Source organism: Phyllostomus discolor, chromosome 2 (assembly GCF_004126475.2).
Source record: "Phyllostomus discolor isolate MPI-MPIP mPhyDis1 chromosome 2, mPhyDis1.pri.v3, whole genome shotgun sequence".
Taxonomy (NCBI): Eukaryota; Metazoa; Chordata; class Mammalia; order Chiroptera; family Phyllostomidae; genus Phyllostomus; species Phyllostomus discolor.
The window spans coordinates 166,845,290-166,862,329 of NC_040904.2; the positions used below are offsets into that span (position 1 = coordinate 166,845,290).

A 17,040-nucleotide genomic window follows, 5' to 3' on the forward strand; every position below is an offset into this window, starting at 1 on the left:
AAGGGCCGAAGGCCAGTCACCTGTATTAAAATGAATTGGTGCTTTGGGAGGAAAGGAGGGAAGCGTTCTCCTCCCCCAGTCCTCTGAACCCTGGAGTCCTGCTCCCAGGAGGAAGGAGCCTACGAGGAGTGTGCAGACGATGCTCCCCACCTCCTCTCGCACCTCCACCGGTCCCGGGCCGGAGTTTGAAAAGTGAGCAGAGCCCTGGGAAGGCAGAGAGCACGGACTTCCTCCCTGCAATCCCCCCGCCCCCCGCCCCAGCGCTTGACTCATTCAGCCACCGCGGGGTGTCACAGGCAGGGGCAGGCTGAGGGGGAGCCCTGTTCAGAGACAGCTGAAAGCCACTGTCAACAAGAAACTCGGGAGGCTGCGTTTGGAGCTGCCGTGGGAGGCTGTGGGAGTATTATCTACAAAGGAACAAGGAGAGAGAGAAGGGAAGAGCAAAGTGAGGGGAAAAAATGTTCAAGATACAAAAGATGGAAAAAAGCCCCCAACCCCCAGGCGCGGGCGCAGTCACCGAGTGTGCCGTGTGGGTGGGAAACAGGTGGCTGTCGAGGAATAGAGCCCCGGAGCCCCTCCCTTCTCCTCCCCTCTCATACTCTCGCCACCCTCCTTCCTGGAGATCCCCAGGTCGGTGTCCTGGCCAGTGTGGCCATCCTCTGCTTTCAAGGCTGTGTCAGGTGGGTGGGAAAATTTCAGGCTTTCAAGTCAAGACTAGTCTGGATTGCATTCTACATCTCCACTGACCAGGTCGGCGACGTTGGGCAGGGATGGGGTGGGGTGGGTTTTAATCTCACAGGGCATCAGCTCTTAAGTGTGAAATGACCCTTTCTGAGGGTGTTGATCTCAGAAAGTGGTAGCACTGTTGTTAGCAAGTTCCCCCCCCCCCCACCTATGACCTTGGGCGCTAGGACCGCAGAAATGAGCTCACAAGGAAGCCTCCCTGAAGGCTCCCCTTCCCCACCGAAATAAACAAGATACTTTGGAATACTCTGAGGCCTCCAGTACTTGGCCGCCCTTTGGCTGTCTCATTTTAGGCCATTCCTTTTCTTTCTTGTGTTCAATGGTTACTGCAGCATTATTGTTAAATTTTATTTTTCAATTAGTTTATATCAGTGTTATTTCGTATTAGTTCAGGTGTGCAACCTAGTCGTTAATGATACACTTTACAAAGCCCATTTTCCTTTCTTTTTTTAGTGGATGATCCTAGCTGGTGTGAGAAAATCACAATAAACTTGCAAACAAGGGAGTCCTGGAAGGTACATGGTTTTAGTAACAGATAAACTGTTTTCCGTCTCACAGCTGGTAGTGGAGGAACCGTGTCTGAACCCAGATTTGACTAAGCTGACAGTGTATCTTACTGTGCCACTCTGCTGGGGTGCTTTGTCCCGTTCTTTGGTAGACAGCCTATTAAAAGGCAACGGTGTGGTCACTTTGATGAGCGGTCAGACAGTGACCTGTAGCGAGTGACCACTGTGAACAGTGACCAGGGCTTCCTGTCTGGGCCTGGACTGTAGGCTCTTCCAGCCGAAGGGCAGACTGTGCACAATTACCTGCCTTGAGCCAGCAAGGGAGTGGAGTGCGTGAGAAATCTCCATCTCTGTGTTCTAGCAGCACACCAGAAAATGGGTCTGTTTGAAATCAAGTTCAGAGAAAGCCTAACTGGGTTACACTGAAGAGTCATAAAAAGGAGACCTGACTTTTCCCTGAGGAATCAGAGTGGGTGGTGTTTTGGTATTTGTTCCTGCTGTTTTGACGGCAGTGAAGGGGCGGGTGGGCGGGCTGAAGAACAGTTGTGCTAGTTTGTGGGATGGTGGGTGGGTATTTTCCTCACCCAGAAAAATCTTCTTCAGATAGTTTCCTCCTTAGTAAAGAGTAGCAATGCAGGTAACAAAACCCCTCTGCACCTGTATGGAAATAACGTTCTGTCTCTCCCTGGGAAACCCTGGCCCCCTGCTTCACTCCTGCACTCCGCTGTGCTGGTGACTGCGTCGACCCAGGTCAGTGCCATCCGCGTCTGGCCTGCCCCATCCAGACAGCTCAGCGACTGGGGACTGGGAGCGCTCCTCTAACAGCTCTGGCGGACAGACAGACAAGAAGGGATATGCACTCTGGGAAAAACCTGTGAAAGGAGTAGGATGACTGGATTATTTTATTTTTGGGTTGATGAGGTCTGCATGGCTAGTCTTTCATTGCTTTAAAAAAAGATTTATTTTTTAGAGAGGGAAAGGAAGGGAGAAAGGGAGAAAAACTAATTGGTTGCTTCCCACACACACGCCCCAACAGGGAGCCAAATGGGCAACCTAGGCATGTGCTCTGACCAGGAATCGAACTGGCAACCCTTGGCAATGCGGGACAACGCCCAACCCACTGAGCCACACCAGTCAGGGCTGCCTTTCATTGCTTTTTAATAGGGTAGGAAACACAAAGACCAGAAGAGTTATGGTGAGTGATTTTTCAACCAGTCATAGGTCAACTGAGACACCAGGGTATTGCTCTACGACACCTGGCACAGCAACGAAGTAGTTGCCATTGTCCCCACTTTACAGTCCCCAAAGGGGTTCAAAGATGTTATTTGCCCAAGGTTAGCTGCTCACATGGCTATCAAATTGTGAAGCCAGATTTAAAACCCAAGTGTGTGTCTCAAAAGCCCAGGGTCTTTCCACTCTACCACACTGCCTAGCCACGAGGCCTGGCTTCCAAGAGTTAAAAGAGCTAAGCGCTCTATTTCCTTCAGCTGCATAGTGGCTGAGGCAAGAGTTAGTTTACAACCATTCATCTCAGCCTCAGAACTCTGCATAGTGCCTGCCTAGGACACAGCAGGTGCCTCAGTGTTTGAAGGAAAGTACGTGCTGAGGTGACTAAAGCAACCGGAAGTCAAGCTTAACTGATTTGACAGGTGTGGTCTGGCTACCAGCATTATGGTCTGGCACTAACCGGTTAAACCGGACAATTAAAAATAGCTTTCTTGTATCAGTTGGTGACCTCCACACAGGTACTGTTTTGGACACTTGTTTCCTTTTTAAAAAATATTCTTAAAAGATTTTATTTATTTATTTTAGAGAAAGGGGAAGGGAGGGAGAAGGAGGGAACAAGAACATGGGTAAGAGAAACATTGATCAGTTGCCTCCCACTGGCACCACCGCCAGGGACTGAACCACAACCCAGGGATGTGCCTTGGCTGGGGATCGAACCAGTGACATTTTGCTCCGTGCGACTGCACCCAACCAACTGAGCCACGGCAGTCAGGACCTGGACACCGGTATCTTCCATGCAGAGTGTTGCCTTAGGGATACACCCCTCACCAGGTGGAACAGAGTCCAGAGTGGGATGGAGGTTTATTTTTTATCACGCTTTAAACTGTTTAAAATTTTTAACCATTTTTATATATTGAGTTTTCGTAAAACAAAACAAAAACTAGTTATAAAAGGACAAGTGAAAAAGCAAGTTTATAGAAGTATAGATTCCCATTTATATAAAAGAAAGGAAAACATATTTGTATGTTTGAATTCAGAAAATTGTGGCAAGATAAATAAGTAACTACTTGTCAGCGAAAGAAGACAGGGGAGGGTTTTTTACTTTCCATAATGTATTCTTTTGTATCTTTTAAAAAATAGTCTGTCTTGCTTTTTTAAAAAGTGAATTTTAAGAATTGCCATAAGTAGCGGCCTACGAAATATCTGATGTTCATAATGAAGTCATGCTAATTTAAATGTTCTCTCTCATGTGGCCATAACTGCCAAAGCTAGGGAACCCGAAGTTTCAAGTCCTATCTCTAAGGGGCAAAGGGCAAGCATCGACCTCTAAGAGGCAATGGAAAGGGAAGGAAACAGGATGATTTGGTAGGACCTCTCCGACCAGCCAGTGGAAGTTGCCCCGGGTTTGGAGACTCCCTTCACTTGGGAAACCCAGAGCTATTCTGGGGATCAAGGAATGGGCTGACATGCAAACTTAAGATGAACCTAACTTACCTTCACTGAAGAAAGTCAAATTGGCAAAATTTAGGAGAATATCTACAACAGAAGACCCAAAATGAACTATGATTTAGTCATGATTTAAAAAAAGAGTCATAGAGCCCCAGCCAGGTGCTCAGCTGGTTGGAGTATCATCCCGTACACCAAAAGGTTGGGGGTCCGATCCCTGGTTGGGGCACGTCAGGAGGCAACCGATGGATGTTTCTCTCTCACATCAGTGCTTCCGTCTCTCTCTCTCTCCTTCTTCTCTAACTCAAGGAACACATCCTTGTGTGAGGATTTATACATACATACATACATACTAAATAAAAATAAAAGAATTGTAGAACACATATAGTATGATCCTTTTATAAAAACAAGAACCTATATATTCATGTGTATACACACATGTATGCTTTGAAAAAGGTCTGTAAGAGTATATACCAAATTATTAATAGTCATTACTAACCCTGAGAAATAGAATGCGAAGACGGAAGCTTTAATTTTATCCTTTTATATTTCTGTATTATTTGATATTTTAAATAGTACTTTTGTAAGTAAAACAAAATGTAGAAAAATCTTCACAATTTCAATGTTTTTATAGTCACAGAAAAAAATCTTCAAATACTTTTCTATAAAGAGATTTTAATTTTGACTTGAAGACAGCTTTGACAAGCAGTGGTTTCCTGTCTGTCTGGGTGGTTAATACAGTTTTGCCTGGATACAGGGATAGACCCATAATCCTTCAAGGTTGCTTCAATCTCTGGATTTCCTATAAAGTCAGGTAAGCAATTAATCAGAAAAGCAAGGCTTTCTCCCTGACATCCAGCAGGCTGATGTGTTGTCGGACAAATTCTCCAGAATGAGGTGATCAGCCTTTTAGAAAATGGCTTCCCAGGGCTCCTTCACTACTGTTTTTGTACCAAACACACACACGCTCTTTCTTCTCTCTAATCTGTTCAACCAACCTGAACCCTGGCAGCTCAGCTTCATCCCAGAGCCAGGGGAAGCCCTGAGGCGGCTAAGTTCTGCACCACTGCCACTTGCAGTCAGGGCTTCAGACTTGGGAGAACAAATGCTGGAGAAATAAATAGCTCGGCTGTTATTAAATCAGAGATGCTGGGGGTGGGGCAGGCTGGCAGGGTCTGGCACCAGTGCCACCTGCTACATGCAGGCACTCAATTATACCGTTACATCCACGACTCCTGTCAAGGGGCAGGCTGGGAGAGAGGGTGCTGATACAGCCTTTGGCTGCCTGGGGAGCTGCTGGCAGCTGTGGTTTCGCTCAGCTGGTAAGCTCTCCTTTAGAGAGCCGCTGTTCCCTGTCCTATGAATCCTTCCACAGGAACGGCTGCGTTCGCTTTATCCCTCCTCTATCCCCCTCATCCCCCCATTCCGTTCCCCGCTTCCACATTTTAATTTGGTTCTGAAGCCAAGCAGTGGACAGATGACTGAGGTATCAGAGACCCTCATTTAAGCCCCAAACAAGCTGTCTGTGAGATTCCTACCCCATGAGGCCCAAAGAAAAACAGGTAGTGAAATGAAACCACTCGCTGCTGGCAAACAAACGTGGGACTGTTTATGCAGTTGTTTTTATTTACGCAACTATAGAGACTGACTGCGGGTTTCTGATGGGTACCACCTTAGATGAACACTAATTACATTGCTATAAATTTGGTTCAGGACGAGAATACAATTCAGGAAAGAGAGAGAATAACAACAAAAATCTTCAAACATTGAAACAAAGAAAATTTTCCCCCTTCTTTTAACTTTAATTAAATGCTCCTTTCCCAAAGACTGGCTTGCAGTCTAAGGTATGAGAAGCCGCAGGTTAAGCTACTGTGCCAAGCCAGCAACTGCAACCCTGATCGGAGTGTCAGTCTCAGGCACATTCTGGGAGGAGACGAAGGTTATCTGGCCGATGCAGTGCGGGGCACGGCCCCTCGCAGCCTCTCCTGGTGAAACTGTTGTTGAGAGGGGACCTGACAGGCACATGTGGCTCTGCTCGGACTGGAGAGGCAGCAGGAGGGGCTCTGATCCGTCTCCTCCGGAGGGCCTGAGCAGCAGGGGTTGCTGAGGAAATCCTCTTCGGGCAACGGAAAGGTCTGGTGCCCTGGGAGGAACCCTGCTTCACCTTGGGAAACCTGGCAACGGTTGCCCATGATTCCTGGTAGAAAGGACCAATCAGAATTAATCCATATCACTGGGAAAGGTCAAGGGAAAAAACAGCTTCCCCTTCCCCTCCAAAAATGGTAAGAGGAAATCAGGAAAGAAGAGAAACAAAAAATATTCAGAATGGCATAAAAAGTGATAGGTGAAAATTTCTTTTTGTTATTAAATCTAACTATAAGGTCCCCCAAGTCCAGTTACCAAGTTGAATTGTGTGGCATAGACAAGAGAGGCCAGCTGGAGTTTCCCTCAAGAGTTCACAGCTTCAGGATGAGAGGTCCTGGGTTTGCGCTGTGGGGAGCCCCTTTTGAACGAGGGCTTGGGCTGGCTGGGTTCCACACCGGCTCCAGCACCACTGGTCCCTGCAGAGTGAGCCTGGCCACGTTCACTAGTGTTTCCTGGTGCCCGGGATGGCGCACTCTGATACCTGGAACCAGATGAATACCACGAACTATTTCTGTAACGGCCCACACCATCATGCTGCCCTTGGTTTGTGGGGTCACCAAACTTTTGGCCTTGTGGCCTGTAGCCTTGTCCTCCTCGTCTGTTCGCCGGCAACACCTAAGGATACAAGAATGCTTTGTTCAAAACACTCTGCATTGTGGCACTCCATTTGTTCCAGTTTAGCTGACAGGAGTATTCTGAAAGCACAATTGTAGTATTCCATGTTTGAGACTCAGTACCTCTCAAGACTCACAGAATTCTGCCAGCCACTTTAGCCCAGCCACTACATTAGACATAACAAGCCTTTCACTGTTTTTCCCCTGCCTTTCACCTCTAGGCTCTTCCCCACTGAAGAGGAATTCACTTTTCTTTAGCTGGGCAGGAGCTAAAGAAGAACAAAGAATATTCTTTGGGTTGTTACAAGCACTCAATTGGGCAGGAATCTTATCACGTGTCTGAACTTTGCAGATAAAAAGCAATTTGTACAGATGACAGACATTTGTTATATAATAAAATAAACATCATTATGATCTTCTTTGCTATATATCATGAACCACAGATCCAATTGTGCTGCTGTGACATGTAGCACATTTTTACATTACAGCCCAGATTGCTTATAGCAGGGATTTTATTCTTGTCTTCCAATTCCGACGTAAACACCAGTTCTGAAGAACTGCTGCCAAGCACTGCCTTGAACTGCGCTTGTGTATCTTTTCAAATCAAGGAAGAGAACTATGATTATGCTCCAGCTTTCTGGTGTTCACTCTCCACTGCACCGGGTTCGCTCTCTCGCCCCCTGATATATTCTGTGCATTGCTTCTGGGAGCTGCTGCTTCACTCTGGCGAGCCTGCCACTGTGGTAACTCATCCACCTCGAGACGGTGTCAGGACTCCCGGTGTGACTGATTACCAGGCGATACTACCTATGATCAGCTAGGATCTCTGCCAGCATCAGAAAGTCAGCCGTCTTGGCAACAGGAAACTAAGCTGGCTGGTGGCTTGGAACGTACATACCAAATGCTTCCTCTGGAACTAACTCGGGCTAGAGGGATTCAAAATAGATGTGGAATGGGAATAAAGAGAGGAAGATAAAGTACTGAGAGCTGTCAGCATTTAAACTGTCACAATCTGGCAGCTTTCTTCCTAACCAGCTCTGTGCAGAAGCCAGGTTACCTCTCGGTGAGGCTGATAGGGCCGGCCGCTGCAGTGTGTCATGCCCGCAGGAGTCTCTCCTGGTGCCGAGTTTTTCTTGTTGGCACTTGTAAGGCTGGGAGTGGAGGCACAGGTGGAGGAGGAAGCAGCAGAGGCATCACACAGGCTACTCAAGGACACAGATGTAACTGAGCCACATCGGGACCTGGTTGAATAGCTATTCTTTGGATGGGACACTGAAACAGAAATACAAGAAATATGTGGTCATATGACGAAAGAGCATGAAGGGTAAGGTTCCCTATTTGCCCACTTCACAATGAGCAATTTAAGATAAAGAACTGTCTAGTTGAGTAGTTGTAAAGAAAATCTTATAAAATGGGTAACGAAAAGGAAAATCTCCCCTCTGCCCTCTCCCCCTGCCCCCTCCAAATCCCCAGCGCACTGTAAAGGAACAGTGTTCCTGCACTAGCAGGACAGCAGTTTCAGAGCAGGGTGGCCCATCCCCCCACCAACTAAGGACTTCTCCACACTTCCTACTATCTAAACTGGCCCTACCTCTGGCAGTGGACTAAGCCTGGGAATAACAATGTAAGCCGTATGTTTAGTTTTCTATGTGAGGAACACTAAAGCAGCGGGCCTGACCTTTTCGGCACCAGGGACAGGTTTGGTGGAAGACAATTTTTCCAGACGGGTGATGGGCTGGGAGGGGAACGGGGGGAGCTCAGGCAAGCTTGGGCTCAGGGGATCTGAGGTGGAGCTCAGACTCTTCCTCTCACCTATACCCACCTCCTGCTGTGGAGCGGGGGGTGGGGGGATGCAGGGGGTGGTGAGGGTGGGGCAGAGATAGGACACAGTAGGACACAGGTCAGGTCAGCACCTGGTTCCTAACAGGCTGCAGACCACTAAGGGTCCATGGCCCAGCGGATTGGGGACCCCTGTTCTAAAGTACACACTTTGCAAAGAAAGAGAAAGGGGAAGAGCTAAATCTTTTTTTAAAAATTTGAATGATGCACAATATATAAAAAATGAAGATTAGTTAATATGAACAGAACTAGTTTACAACAAGCATGTATCTTCACAAGGTTCACAAAAATAATCTCAAATTCAAAATACCAATCAAGCTGAAAAATATCATTAACATTTCCAACTAGAATGGTGTCTGAATTCAATGGTTTAATGCTGCCCACTAGATTTTTTCTTGGCGCTAAGCCTGGACTAATGCTGAGTTCACAACCACAGCCCTGGATCCGACATTTCACTTCCATACTGAGATGGGAAGAACGAAGCTGCTGAGCTCAGGGCTGGTGTCACACAAACTCTCAACGTAGAGGCACCACCCCCTTGAGGGTATTGTTTAAGTACCTATTGTGTACCCGGCAACACAGGTACTGTTACCTCTATTTTGGAGAGGAGTAAAATGAGGTTGCAAAAGGGCAGCGTGGAGGCAGGATTCAAACTTGGTCTGACGCCAGAGCTCTGTGCTGTTTACACTATATATCATACACCTCTTAGCACAACGGAGAATGCATGGATGAGAAACATCTTACTGCACCCACTGACTTCTTAAAGATCTCAGAACTACTTTTCATAAAAACAAGCAAAGAAACACGAACATGAGGGGCACTGAAGAACCAGTGGAGAAGCTAACCCGCCCCTGAATCTCTAGTCAGTCAAGTGTGGTCTTCTCACAGCCATCTCCGCTGCCCCGGATCTCCCGCTCTCTCACCTTGTCCGAATGAATCAATGTTCTTCTTTAGGGTCTCTACATCACAGGTGAACCGGGCCACTCGTCCCAGATCCTCGTCATATTTACGTTCACTAACAAAGTGCTGGAGAAAGGGCAAAAACAGCCTCCAGGTAAGACACATAGTGTACATGGAATCCACAGCTTGCTAGGTAAGGGTGAAACAGTTATTTTCAATTGAATTCTTTTTACTGCTTCAAAGTTTGCTCAGTGACCACAATATTACCCATGCTGGGTGATTGACAAATTCAGTTATTTTCTTCAGGACCCAAATATAAGTCTATGTGGGAGCTTTATAAAACACTGATGGTCAAAGCCCACTAAGGACAATTAAGACAAACTGTAGTGGAAGGAGAAAGAATGTACAGTAGAGGGCCGCTTTCCACTGCTGGCTGGTCTCTACATTGTTCCACTTTGTACAGAAGCAGAGGCAGTAGCAAAAACACTCATAAGTTACAACATTTAAATAGATGGAAACTTCCTTAGTAAACCCACCTCACCTCTTTATAAAGAAGGATTTTTTGGTCCTTGAAACAGAAACAACTTCTTGAGATGGAAAATCATTCATGTGAAAAGTCAACTTTACAAATAAGAAATTTATGCTGCAAATAATTTAATCCTTTTAAGCCAACTGAGCTGAGAAGTAACCAACCCCTTAGGTCAAAAACTATACTACAGAAATTGTGGGATTAAATACATATTAGAAATAAAGTGTTTCTGGGAATCTGTTTCAATAAACAATTTCTAAGGTAGCCTGGAATCTTTTTTTTTTTCAGATGAGAAGGAGATGAAAAGGAAAAGTTGTAATTCTTCTAGATACAATTTAGAAGAAGAACTGAAGCCCTAGGAGCAGTCCTCTGACTGGCGTTGGTCTAACTCCACTTTGGATTTTCGAGGGGCAGAAGTGAATGCATCAGAACCCTTGAGAAGCAGTGAAAGGGAAAGAAGAGAGAAAAATTACCTCTGGCCCTCGAAGCCCTAAAGCATCCGAGTATACTGTGGCCTAGGAAAGCACAGGAACCTCTGTGACAAAGCTTTCAGAAATGTAATATCAGTCTGAGATTAAGTCTGAGGCAAGTTCTAGAGTTGGTTGAGCCAAAAACATAACAGGAATGACGGAAATAAAATTATCTGGAAATAAGACATTTAAATTGTATAGCACCCACTTCAGTACACTGCAAATGTGGAGAGAAACAGATCCTTAGTCAGCCTGCAGAAATATTTCTAGCAGCTTTTCAACCACGTGGGAAGGAGAACAGATGAAGTGTGTGAGAGCCAGAATTCCCACCTAATTCCAAAGGGGTTTCCGACTTCTCCCAGATAGTTGAATGAGACTGATTTGCATCAATGTGAAGACTTTCTAAAAATTTAGCAATATAGCGCTGAGCAGTATGGCTCCATTTGTTGAGCGTCATCGTCAAAGCAAAAGGCTGCTGGTTTGATTCCCAGTTAGGGCACGTGCCTGGGTTATGGGCCAGCTGGGCTCTGGTTGGGCACGTGTGAGAGGCAACCATCGTCATTTCTCTCCATCTCTTTCTCCCTCCCTTCCCCTCTCTCTAAAAATAAACAAAATCTTTTAAAATTTTATGTAATAGAATTTTAGTTAATCAGAAAATGGTAACTTAAAATTTGCATTGTTTGGCTATTTCACTCCAAAAGAGTCAAAGAGGAAGAAGTGAGAACAACACCATGAATGAGGGTGTGTTTGAAACACTGGGTCAGAATGACGATGAGGACACCTGTAGGGAATGCCAACTCCCCTTGTTCAGAAAGCTCATGGTTTATACCAGTGAGCCATGCCAACTATTTAGAATACCAGTGTCTACACCTACCAATGAATAACCCAACCTCTCTTGGGTTCCCATGCTTAGTCTCAGAAACACAATTCTTTAGCTAAGAATTTAAAATGCATGAGTGTTAGAGAACCCTAAAGATTCCTCCAAAAAACTACTGGAACTGATAAATGAATTCAGTAAAGTAGCAGGTACAAAATAAATATTCAGAAATCAGTTGCTAATAATGAACTATCAGAAAGGAAAACTAAGAAAACAGTCCCACTTATAGCTGCACAAAAAAATACCTAGGAATAAATTCAACCAAGGAGATAAAAAAACCCATATTTAGAAAATTATAAGATACTTCAGAAAGAAATTGAAAAAAATACAAACACAGGATGGGGCAAAAGTAGGTTTAGAGTTGTTTCTATGGAAAATAATACAATAATTAATAAATAAATAAGAATAAACTGTGTTTTGCCTACTCACAGCTGCAAACCTATTTTTGCCCTGCCTTATAACTAGGAGCACATACTGTGCTCATGGACAGGAAGAACCAACATTGTTAAAATGTCCATACTATCAAAGCAATCTATAGATTCAAAACAATCCCCATCAAAATACCAAAGGCATTTTACAGAAGTAAAACAAAAAATCCAAAAATTTGTATGGATCCACAACAGACCCCAAGTAGCCACAGCAATCTTGAAAAAGAAAAACAAAGTTGGAGGTATCACACTACCTGATATCAAACTATACTGCAAGGCTATCTATAGTGATCAAAATAGCACGGTTCTAGCATCCAATAAGACACAGAGGCCAATGGAACAGAAGAGAAAGCCCAGAGACAAACCCACACCTCTGTGGTCAATTAATATTTGACAAAGGAGGCAAGCACATGCAATGGGATACAGATAGTCTTCAGTAAATGGTGTTGGGAAAATTGGAATCATACATGCAAATAAATGAAACTAGACCACCTTCTTATATCACAAATAAGAATAAACCCAAAATGGGTTAAAGACTTAAATGTAAGACTCAAACCACACAAGTCCTAGAAGAAAACATAGGCAGTCAACTTGCTGACATTTCTTGTAGCAGTATTTTTTTATATATCCTCTTGGGCAAGGGAAATAAAAGAAAAATAGACAAACGGGACTACTTTAAACTAAAAAGGTTTTGCACAGCAAAGGAAACCATCAACAAAATGAAAAGACAACCTACTGAATGGGAAAATATTCTCACCAATGATACATCTGATAAGGGGTTAATTTCTAAAATTTACAAAGAACTCAGACAACTTAACACCTAAAAAACAAACACTTTGATTAAAAAACGGGTAGAGGAACTGAAAGGCACTTCTCCAAAAAGGACATACACATGGCCAATAGACATATGAAAAGATGCTCAATGTCACTAACTATCAGAGAATGCAAATTAAAACCACAATGAGATATCACTTCATACCTGTCAGAATGGCTATTATCAATAAATCAACAAACAACAACTGCTGGCCAAAGATGTGGAGAAAAGGGGACCCTCGTGCAATGCTGGTGGGAATGCAGATTAGAGTAGCCACCACAGAAAACAGTATGGAGGTTCCTCAAAAAATTAAAAATGGAACTGCCTTATGACCCAGCAATTCTACTTCTGGGTATATATTCAAAATAATTCAAAACACTAATTTGAATAGATATCTGCACCCCCATGTTCACTGCAGCGTTATTTACAATAGCCAAGACATGGAAGCAATCCATATGCCCATCAATAGACAACTGGATAAAACAGTTGTGGTACATATATACAATGGAATATTACTTGGAGTAAATGGAGTAAAAAGGAGTAAAAAGAATGAAATCTTGCCATTAGTGACAGTGTGAATGGACCTAGAGGGTATTATGCTAAATGAAGTAAGTCAGGCAGAGAAAGACAAACACCGTAAGACTTCACTTATGTGCAAGATCTAAAGAACAGAATAAATGAACAAACACAACAGAAAGACTCAAAGACCCAGAGAACAAACTGATGGTTGTCAGAGGGGAGAAGGGCTGGGGGACTCAGTGGAAAAGGTGAAGGGATTAAGAAGTACAAATTGGGGACTTCCAGCAAGATGGAGGCATAGGTGGAGGCATATGTGGACGCACAGTACCTCCATGCACAACCATGATTAGAACAACAATTTAGAGGCAGAATAACACCCAGAACTGACAGAAAATTTATCTGAATGGAAGTCGGACAGCCAAGAAGTTGAAGTAGACCCGTTCATCCAGACTGGTAGGAGGGGCGGAGAGGAACAGCCGGGTGCAGGTCGCGGCTCGTGGAGAATAGGGAGAAATGGACACGTAAGGCAACCGGGAGGGAGCGCGTAAGACATCTGGGGCATGCAAGATCGCAGCGGGTGGACCCTGAGTACGCAAGCAGCAGCTGACGGACCCAGTTAGGTGGCGACGGTGGACCAGGGCAGAGTGCACAACCCAGGATCCCAGAGAAGGGACTGAGGTTCTAGGAGAATGGAACTACCGCCATTGTTCCCTCCCGCCCCTGCCCCCGCCCCCAATTACAACGTCACAATCTAGCGACTGGGGTGCCCAGCCCTGGTGAACACCTAAGGCTCCACCCCTCACCATACAGGAGTGACCAGAACAACAACAACAACAACAACAAAAAAAGAGAGAGAGAGAGAGACATGTCTCAAACAGAAAAACAGATCAATGCCCAGGACTCATCCTTTTGAGCAACCAAGAAATAGCCAATCTATCAGATGCACAGTTCAAAACACTGGTGATCAGGAAGCTCACAGAACTGGTTGATTTTGGGTGCAAATTAGATGAAAAAATGCAGGTTACCATAAAAGAGATGAAGGTAGATGCACGGAGAACCAATAGTGATGGGAAGGAAACTGGGACTCAAAACAATAGAGTGGACCAGAAGGAAGAAGAAAACAACCAAACAGGAAAGAATGGAGAAATAAGAATTAAAAAAAAACAAAAAAACAAGGAGAAGCTTAGGAACCTCCAGGACATCTTTAAACGTTCCGACATCTGAATTATAGGGGTACCAGAAGGGGAAGAAGAAAAGCAACAGATTGAACACGTATTTGAATAAATAATAAAGGAGAACTTCCCCATTATGGCAAAGGAAATAGACTTCCAGGAAATCCAGGAAGCTCAGAGAGCCCCAAAGAAGTTGGACCCAAGAAGAAACACACCAAGGCACATCATAATTACATTAGCCAAGGTAAAAATGAAGGAGAGAATCCTAGAAGCAGCAAGAGATAAGGGGACAGTCACCTACAAAGGAGTTCCCATCAGACTCTCAAAAGAGACCTTACAGACAAGAAGGGTCTGGAAAGAAGTATTCCAAGTCATGAAAGACAAGGACCTATATCCCAGATTACTCTATCCAGCAAAGTTTTCATTTAGAATGGAAGGGCAGATAAAGTGCTTCTCAGATAAGGTCAAGTTAAAGGAGTTCATCATCACCAAGCCCTTATTTTATGAAATGTTAAAGGGACTTATCTAAGAAAAGAGGATAAAGAAAAAACATGTATAGTAAAAGGATAGCCAACTCACAATTATTAACAACCACACTTAAAGCAAAACCAAAAGAAACTAAGCAAACAACTAGAACAGGAAAAGAACCACAGAAATGGAGATCACATGGAGGGTTAGCAACAAGGGAGTGGGAGTAGGAGAGAGGGCAAAAAGGTACAGAGAATAAGTAGCATAGATTGTAGGTTGAAAATAGATAGGGGGAGGGTAAGAATAGTATGGGAAATGTAGAAGCTAAAGAATTTATGACACATGGACATCACTAAAGGGGGGATATGGATGGGAGAGGGTATACAGGGTGGAGGGGAGTGAAGGGGGGAAAATGGGACAACTGTAATAGCATAATCAATAAAATATATTTTAAAAAAGTACAAATTGGTAGTCACAAAATAGTCACGAGGACGTAAAGTATAGCATAGGGAATACAGCCAATAATACTGTAGTGACTATGCATGGTGCTGGGTGGGCACCTGAAATATTGGGGGAATCACTTTGTGAGTTATATGATTGCTCACCACTATGGTGTACACTGAAATTAATGTGAAATATAATAATACTGAATGTCAACTATAATTGAAAAATAAAGTTAAAAAGTAAAATAAAATGTATGCGTGTTAAACACAAGGAACCATTATAAATAGAGTATAATATAACCAACACCTCAAATTATTCATTTTTCTCTATAAAATCAGAATCGACCAACCAACGTTTAAAATATTTACTGAATACTTATTATGTGCCAAGGTACTATGCTAGGCATAGGAGAGACAGTAGTTCCTGCCATGAGAAGTTCACAATGGACTGGGAATGACGGGTTAATCAAGTGTATATGGAATATAACTGCACTATGAAGGCATAAAACAAGGGGATATGACAGGAAAACCAGGAAGAGTGAGTAGGTCATGAGTGACTGTGTGTGCTGGGAGTGGCAGGGAGGGAAGAGTATTTGGATGGGTAGGGCAGCCTGTGTAGCAGCCCTCTAGCAGGAGGGAACAGAACATGCCTGTGGAAAGGAAAAGTTAATATGGCTAGAGCTGAGAACAAGGGGGGCATGGATATGAAATGAGGATGGTGGCAAGACCAGACCATGCAGAGCCCTATAGCCCACGCTAAGGATTATAGTCTTTATTCTAAAAGCAACAGAAAGTTTCCTATGAGGAACAGATTTGGAGGGATGAGAGGGTGGGGCAGTGATGAGGAGTAGGGCTGCAATCAGCTAAGGGGCTATTACAGCAGTCCATGCAAGAGAGAACAGTAACTGGATCAAGAACGGCGGTGGGAGTGAAAAGGTCAAATGTGAGACTCAGAAGGAATTCAAGTGGACAAGGCCTGCTGATAGATTTCATGTAGGAAAGGAGACATTCCCTAAGGTTTCCAGCTTGGACAACTGGACAGACGATGGTACCACTTATAGAGAAAGGGAAGCTGGAGGAGGGCCAGGTTTTGAAAGGAAGATCAGGAGTTCAATATATTAGCCATGGCTATGAACTATGGAGATTTGCTACCTTAGTCCCCAAGGACAAGAAGAAAGGCAGAAAGGAAAGGAAATTTTACCTTGATATCAGCTCTGAGCTCAACCAACTGCTCCTCTGACATTCGAACAGCCACATCAGTCATCTTCTTTAGAAGTTCAGCTTTCTTTTGTCGGCCAAGCAAAATTTCCACTGTAGGGAAAAAGTAGTAAAACTCTTGTGATCTGCTCAACAGAATAAAGAACTGGAAGCACAGGCCTTACAAGATGTATGGGACAGCCAGAGGCTTAGCTGCCCAGCCACCCAGAAAATGGAAACACCGAAGGTGCAGTAAACCATTCTGCGTGGTGTGGGCCCAGCTCCCACTCAGAGATGCACAGGAGCCACACCCAGGGATAGGTTCTCCTGCGGGGAATCAGGCCTGCAATGTGCCTAGGCTGCTATGAGTCTTGCTCTTGCTAAAACTCCCTCACCCTGAATTGAGGACATTGACTGCAAAGCAACTTCCTAAAAACCATGCTAAACCTTCCAAGGATGAGTGTAACTGGTTCAACTGCTTTTGCCTTTTCATTTGCAAATATCCCTCTTCTGTGATGTGATTAGCGGCACTGGCTCCTTTGTTTTCTGTAAAAGGTAACCACCTAAAGCGAACCTGTGCATAGTAAATGAGGACCGTCTTGTAATGTGCGGAGAAACCCAATAAAGGCCTGTCATGGCGGAGGCTGCAGCTTTTGCTCCCTTTGAGAGAAAAGCTATGCTGTCCCTTTTCCTTCACCAGAC

At 44.4% G+C, this 17,040-nt stretch overlaps 1 protein-coding gene and 1 long non-coding RNA gene across 8 annotated transcripts in view; both read right to left on the reverse strand.

Annotated features, from left to right (window-relative positions):
• Positions 1 to 4,581: 4,581 nt before the first annotated feature.
• LOC118499094 lies at positions 4,582 to 5,317 on the reverse strand. Its single transcript, XR_004901605.1, has 2 exons — positions 4,922 to 5,317; positions 4,582 to 4,725 (listed from the first exon to the last, which is right to left on the reverse strand). It is a non-coding gene; the product is annotated as an uncharacterized LOC118499094 (long non-coding RNA).
• Positions 5,318 to 5,523: 206 nt separating this feature from the next.
• SPATS2 (spermatogenesis associated serine rich 2) overlaps positions 5,524 to 17,040 on the reverse strand; it is a 108,425-nt gene continuing 96,908 nt past the window's right edge. For all 7 annotated transcript variants that reach the window (XM_028532479.2, XM_028532480.2, XM_036019078.1 and 4 more), the window contains 4 exons: positions 16,343 to 16,452; positions 9,445 to 9,547; positions 7,740 to 7,954; positions 5,524 to 6,683 (listed from right to left, as the gene is read on the reverse strand). In XM_028532479.2, coding sequence (XP_028388280.1) covers positions 6,372 to 6,683; positions 7,740 to 7,954; positions 9,445 to 9,547; positions 16,343 to 16,452 — 740 coding nt within the window. In that variant the 3' untranslated portion in view covers positions 5,524 to 6,371. The remainder of the gene's footprint in view (positions 6,684 to 7,739; positions 7,955 to 9,444; positions 9,548 to 16,342; positions 16,453 to 17,040) is intronic.